The 6,684-nt window shown below is 34.7% G+C and overlaps 1 protein-coding gene across 2 annotated transcripts in view; it reads left to right on the forward strand.

Moving 5' to 3' along the window:
• Positions 1-2,513: 2,513 nt before the first annotated feature.
• Positions 2,514-6,684, forward strand: part of LOC127946460 (matrix metalloproteinase-16) — a 50,825-nt gene continuing 46,654 nt past the window's right edge. Inside the window, exon 1 of one of the 2 annotated variants that reach the window (XM_052543054.1) lies at positions 2,514-2,967. In XM_052543054.1, the coding sequence (XP_052399014.1) occupies positions 2,857-2,967 (111 nt within the window). In that variant the 5' untranslated portion in view covers positions 2,514-2,856. The remainder of the gene's footprint in view (positions 2,968-6,684) is intronic. The other variant, XM_052543052.1, reaches the window with a different exon arrangement.

Genomic DNA, 6,684 nt, shown 5'->3' on the forward strand with positions numbered 1-6,684 from the left:
CAGCAAAAAGAGAATGAGAGATAGACAGAGAAAGAGAAAGAGACACAGATGGTTGCTGAAATGTGTGAGTGCTTTAGGATGTCCTCATTATTACGTGTCAACGATAAATGGCAGAATTGAAATAATGGCACCTGCTCATTTCTCCAACAACTGCCCAGCAAGCATAAACCATTTCAACAGCTTTGCATTTTGGCTGCAGTTTTAGTACAGTAACGTTGCAGAACATTTTTAAAGCATTCTATAAACACCTCTGAATATAAACATAACTACAATAAAACAATTGAAGAAACGTTATGAAAATAGCTACCTGATCATATTTCCTTAAGTGGTTTTAAAATGTCAGTGTAACACGTTCTTACTATTTAAACAAAAACAGACTAAAGTGCAACATTTGTGAGATGTTATATTTTACAGTAGACTGTAAATAACACAATGCCACCTGGTCAGATTACAACATTATTTGTCTCAGTCAGTGTTGTTGATGTTAACTAAAATTAAAATTGAAAACTATGAACAGAAATTAATTAAAATAGCTTTATTAATTGAAATAGGGTGTGTGTTCACTACGCACTGCTGTGTGTGTGTGTGTGTGTGTGTGTGTGGGTGAAATGCAGAGCACAAATTTCGAATATGGGTCACCATATTGGCCACACGTCACTTCACTATATTTAAAACAAATAAAACAAAATATAAATATTAAAAATGAATATAAATAAATAAAAAACTAACAAACATTTAACTGAAATAAAAGTTTAAGTATGCTAAAATGACTAAAGCTAAAATTTAAATAGAAATAAATTAAAGCCATATTTAACAGAATGTTTTTAAATAGAAATATAAAAAAAAATATAGAATGGTAAAAGCAGATAAGTATATAAGAAAAATAAAACAAAAGATAATTCAAAATATTAATACATGCTATAATAGTATAAAATGAATTCTAAAATAATACAGTCCCTAAAAAATATAAACAAAAATATTCAACTGTACATAATAGTATATATATATATACAAGCAACTGAAAATGAAAAATAAAACCTAATTCAAAATATTAAAAAATGCTATAATAGTATAATACTGAAATTAATACATATAAAAAATGAAAACATACCTAATAATAAATATAATTATGTTTAAAAAAACGTAAAAATATATCTGTAATATTAAGAATGCAGGATAATATTAATCATTTTATAGTAAAAAAAAAAAAAAAAAAAAAAATATATATATATATATATATATATATATATATATATATATATATATATATATATATATATATATATATGTTTAACTTTATTACAAATAACTTAAAATAAATGTTTATAAAACACTGTTGTGCTTGCTGGGAGTTTCTCAGTTTACCTCAAAGGTCTTTTTGATGAGCACGTCATGTTCTTCTTCATTGGCTGATCATTGACAGACACATAGATCCAGTTGGCAGAATTTGTGGATTTGAAAGCAGAGCAATTATCTACTGCGAATCAAAAAGCACCAAACACTCTGACCATTTTTAACCTGAATACATGATGTTTTGAACTTCTGCTGTTCAAATTAAAATGCTAAAGTGTTATGAGCATGTGTTTGTTAGTGTTTTTAATATCACACCTTTCACAATAAGTACACTACAGTATGTTTTGGTAGAAAGCTGTTATTGGTCAGTGAAACCCCTAAAACTTTGCTGCGGGTGCGATCAACGGCTGTTTCACAGTTAGTGGTGCGTTCCCATCTCGGCTGTCTGTGTCTTGTTTTGTGCTCATATATTTGGACTCCTCCCTGCATGAGAGAAACACACACTTTGCACTTTTGTAAGAGTGTTAATAAATCGTGTCAGGCAAATAACAAATGTAATGCAAGCAAAGTTTTTGCTGTTCAGGTTCTGGATTATTCATTCAGAGAAGCCTGACTGTTGCAGCTGACAAATGGAAAAACAAACAAACATATAGCAGGGAAGACTCTGATGTACGTTTATAAAAAATATGTGAGGAAATTGAAAAGTCCCATGTTTTTATACAGTAAGAGAACATGATAGATGCCCTCTAGTGGACATGAACGGTACACTGCATATTATAACGCATCCAAGAAGGCTAAGACAAATAAATAAATATAAACATTATGCATTTTTTTATTTAAACTAAAGCAAATATATATTACTTTTATTGTACTAATTATTGCTAAACTATTTTACTAACATTAACATTAATGCAAAAGAACAACGAGTAAATAAAACCATTCCGTATAAATTGCAAGTGTGTATTAGGCTATATTGGTTTTCCATTATATCAAATTCTATACAAGCCTATGTTAGCTACTGAAACATAGTATATATAGCATATATGGTGGTAGATTTGAGAATTTAGTTGTTATTATTATTATTGTTGCTATTATTACAGTACAGTACAGTAGCTGTTTATTTACTCCAGTTTGGTGTTGGGTTTCTGATCTAGGATTCCGTGACGTTGCTCTCCGTGGGTTCTCCGCTGAGGTGGGATTGAGAGCGGAGCGCAGCGCGCATGCGCAGAAGGGAGAGGTATGGTTGAAAACTCGAAGTCCATCGCGCTCAGCAGAAGAGGAGCAGCACAACTAAATGTGACTTATCTGAGCATCATCATCCTCATCACATCTGCGCCTCCGGGAGACAAAGAAGAGACGAACTCTGAAGCAGCAAACAACGGGGTCAGAGCCTCCCGGAGTGATATGATATCATTATTATTTTATCTCTCGACGTGACGACTGTTTGTCTGCTTCTAATGTTTCCAACCCACTGAGACCAGGGGGATTTATTCCTTCTTTTGTTCTTTGCTTTTTTCATTGACTATTAATAAAAGCAGCCCAAACGAATAAATACGGGTCATTATGGTTTTGTTTACACTGCATAATAGAAGAGGGTTGAATTGCTTGTGCGCGCAGTTCTTGCTGTGGATTTTATGTGCTGTGGACGGTGAGGAGCAGCAATTCAGTGTGGAGGTAAGAGATCCACAGAAGAGACGATGTTGAATTTACTCACATCTCTGTACATACGCATAACTGCTCTGGATTGAGCCATCTTTTATGCAAACTAATAATGCACTTCACCGATTCCAGCTTTGCACGTCTAATCTCTGTATAACACAACAAATTAAAGTTTATCAAATGACAACAATGCTACAGAATGCGAATGGATGGCTTGCATTGCTATTTCTGAGACTTGGTGAACGTAGCTTATACTATTATGGATTACAACAAGATCGAAGATGTATGATTTATGCAGCAATTTATTAATGAAATCAATGATAAAATGCTGATGTATTGCGCTAAAAGGGATCACAGTCTAAATTAGTGTTCAAGTTACAATGCAGTTGCTTGGTAAATAAAAAGCAGCATGCGACTCATGTTGTGAGGCAAATTCACTTCTGTGACTATTATCACTATTGTCATGCATTATATTTACTCATAACATGCTGTTGCTGCTTAAATCTACAGCTAGGCTAATTAATTAAAAAAAAAAAAACATAGTGAAGTGCTTGTTTAGTTGCACCCATGACTTATTATGTGAGACAATAAGTGTTGCTTCAGAGGAAAGAGGACTTTAGTCCATACACTTCTATAATTCTGGTCCAAAAAGCTTGCATGTTCTCTTTTCTTGCTTTTTTGGACACACACACACACACACACACACTGAGCTTTGTTCTGTTGGCACAATCTGATTCACCAAAGGGTGGAATAAATCAACTCGACATGACTTGATATCCGGCCAGTAACCAAAGAAGTCAACCTGTCATTACAGCCTAAACATTGTAACGGTAAACATGCTGTTACAGTTCAGATTTGCATTTTTATTAGAAGTGCAGGGGCATTTCATGCAAAGCAGCAAAGAAAGCTTTTGCCTTTGAAACGTGCCAACATTATAAAAGTCCTCTGTGAATTTACAGTCGGTCAGAAGTTCTGCTCAAATGAGAAAGTTGTGTGTGTGTTGTTTGGAATAGTGAAGTGTGTTCAGGATAAAATTGTTCTCCTCAAGAGCTGGATGGAGTTACAGAGGCAGACTCTGTTTATGAGCTTGACAGCTGTGTCAGATGCTCTTTATGTCTTTAAGGAGCCTAAAATCTGCGGCAAAGCAAACAATAGCTTGAGACGCTTTCAATTTTCATCCTGACAACCGTTATTCTTTCTGTCTCTCGGAAGACTGCTATTTTAGACCCTTGGAGATTAGAGGCTTTCTCAGGACAGCAGCAATTCCATGACATTTTACAGAACCGTGTACTTTAAAGTCCCCAGACACCATGTATTTAAGCATCCCATTGTATAACGACGTATTTTGAGACAGCTCAGTGAGAAGCCAAGCAGAATACAGAGTATATGAATCAAATCAACTTGATCCAAACTTCTTCACTTGACTGACCTAGATTTCTTCTTAGAAATAAAGGTTCTTTATCAGCAGTTGGTTCCATGAAGAACCTTTAACATCCATGGAAAATTTCCATTCTACAAAAGGATACTGGAGAAGGGTTCTTCAGATTATTAAAATGGTCTTCATACTGTACTCATCCTTATTGCATTCTAGACTTTTTAAGTTCCTCAAACCATTTCCACTATAAATAACATTTTGTTAATTTGATAGGTTCTATGGATGTTAAATGTTCTTTGTGGAACCATAGATGGCAGTTAATTAAAATAAAGCTTCCAAAAAGCCATGTTCCAAAAAGCCATGTTCAAAGCCATGCTAGAGAAGAACCATTCTTGGTACTCCAAAGAACCATTTTTGGAGCATTTCAATAATCTGTAGAACCTTTTTTCCCAACATAAAGAACCAATGCAATGGAAAGTTTCCACGGATGTTAAAGGTTCTTCATGGAGCCATAGATGCCAATAAAGAACCTTTATTTTTAAGAGTGAAATAAACTGTTCTCCTTTGGCATTGCTGCAGAAACTAGGAATAGTTCACTAAAGAAAAATAAAAAAAAATGCAATCATCATTTACTCACTAAAACCAATAGACTGTACACAAAAGTTGCCCATACAATGAAAGCCAATGGTGCAATGTTTTTGGACCTCGACATTCTTCATAATATCTTCTTTTGCATTCCAAAACAAGTTTTGGAACTTCATGATGGCAAGAGAACGATGGCAGATCTTTGATTTTAGGTGAACGGTCTCTTTGAGAAAGTCTTGTGTGAATCTACATTCAATCTGCCAGGGTAAAAGAGCATCAAGGAGACAGACAGAATTCATTTTCCACTTGTCTGATGTTATAAAAGGACTCTGATGTAAAACATTGAAGTTTATTGGTGTGGTTTGGCTTATATGCTGTGCTGGTGTGGCAGTGGCAGAGGGTTTTATTGGTAGCTTCCTGTGCACACAAATACATTGGCTTTAAAGGGATAGGACTAGTCTCTGTCTTTCTAACTGACAGATCAGTAGTTTAACCTAAATCTGTCCAGGTTTGAATCTGTCCAGTCTGTTGGACTGAGCTCAGGAGCTGATTGGTCACTGGGCCACAGCATCGCCTCAATTTCCTGCCTTCCTAACAGTTCCACATGATTAACACTGTTTAACCAGACACATTAAACTAGTTTTATTGTGTTATGGCTCAATATCTATTCTGACCTACAGTATACACACTCTCAGTTCCATCGAGAAGGTCTCTCTCTCTTGCTCGCTTTCTGTCTCTGTGGGTGTGTGTTTTGGAGAGAGACATTATTAATAGTGTGTGACAGACGGACAAAAGAGGGATTTAACTAGTGTGCAGCAAAGGCAGTGAGGTGTGATAAAAAGAAACCATTGACGACCTATTTGGTCTTTCAGAAAGCCGAATTATTAAAAGCTGACAATGGACATGTAATCTTTTCTTGGCAGTTCTCGCGCTCTCCATACATATTGCTCTCTGGAGGTCTTTACGAGGCTTTCAGGTGAAGAATGGCCTCCCAGAACCAGCTGAGGAATTATCTCCCGGGGGACACAACTGATTTATTTTTTAATTAAAAAGTAAGATTTATTAAATGGAAAAAGTTGTATTTATATAAATCGTTTGGATTATGGAGGCGTTATTTAATTCGTTGTATAGATTTAAGTCATCACGTCTTGCGAAAACGCATGCAGCAAGCTGTAAAATTGCAACAGATCTGTCAGTCTACAAAAAACATATCTGTGAACAGATAAAGCTCTGTCACACCTCTCCAACAAAGGTGTGTTCTCTCCAGAATGACATGTTTGGATGATGTTTGTCACTTCATATAACATGATGTGTGTGTGAATAGGAGTCAGATAGAGTTCAGCCTCTGTCTTTCTGTTGCAGTTTCTTTCATTTTGTTAATGTTATTGTTAAAACAAGAGCGAATGTTATTTTTACTCCCATAGCTAATGATTCTGCATACACTGGAAGTATAGGACTGAGTGATATAGCTTTAAAATCTGTAATATATATATATACACTAGGGCTGCACGATTATGACAAAAATCATAATTGTCGATTATTCCCTTGAAATTGTAATCGCTATTATTAATTACAATTATCACAATTTACACTGAATGATGCAACTGCATGCCATATTATATATGAAAAAAAACTAGCTGAAAACACTCATAACACATTCAGTGCTTTTTTATTAAGCCTCAAATGTCAACTATACATCGGATTGGTTTCTTGTTTAAATTATAAAAAAGTAAAATGTGCAAACCTTATACATACAATATTTTTTGATGAAT

The sequence above is a fragment of the Carassius gibelio genome, chromosome A24, assembly GCF_023724105.1.
Source record: "Carassius gibelio isolate Cgi1373 ecotype wild population from Czech Republic chromosome A24, carGib1.2-hapl.c, whole genome shotgun sequence".
Classification (NCBI taxonomy): Eukaryota; Metazoa; Chordata; class Actinopteri; order Cypriniformes; family Cyprinidae; genus Carassius; species Carassius gibelio.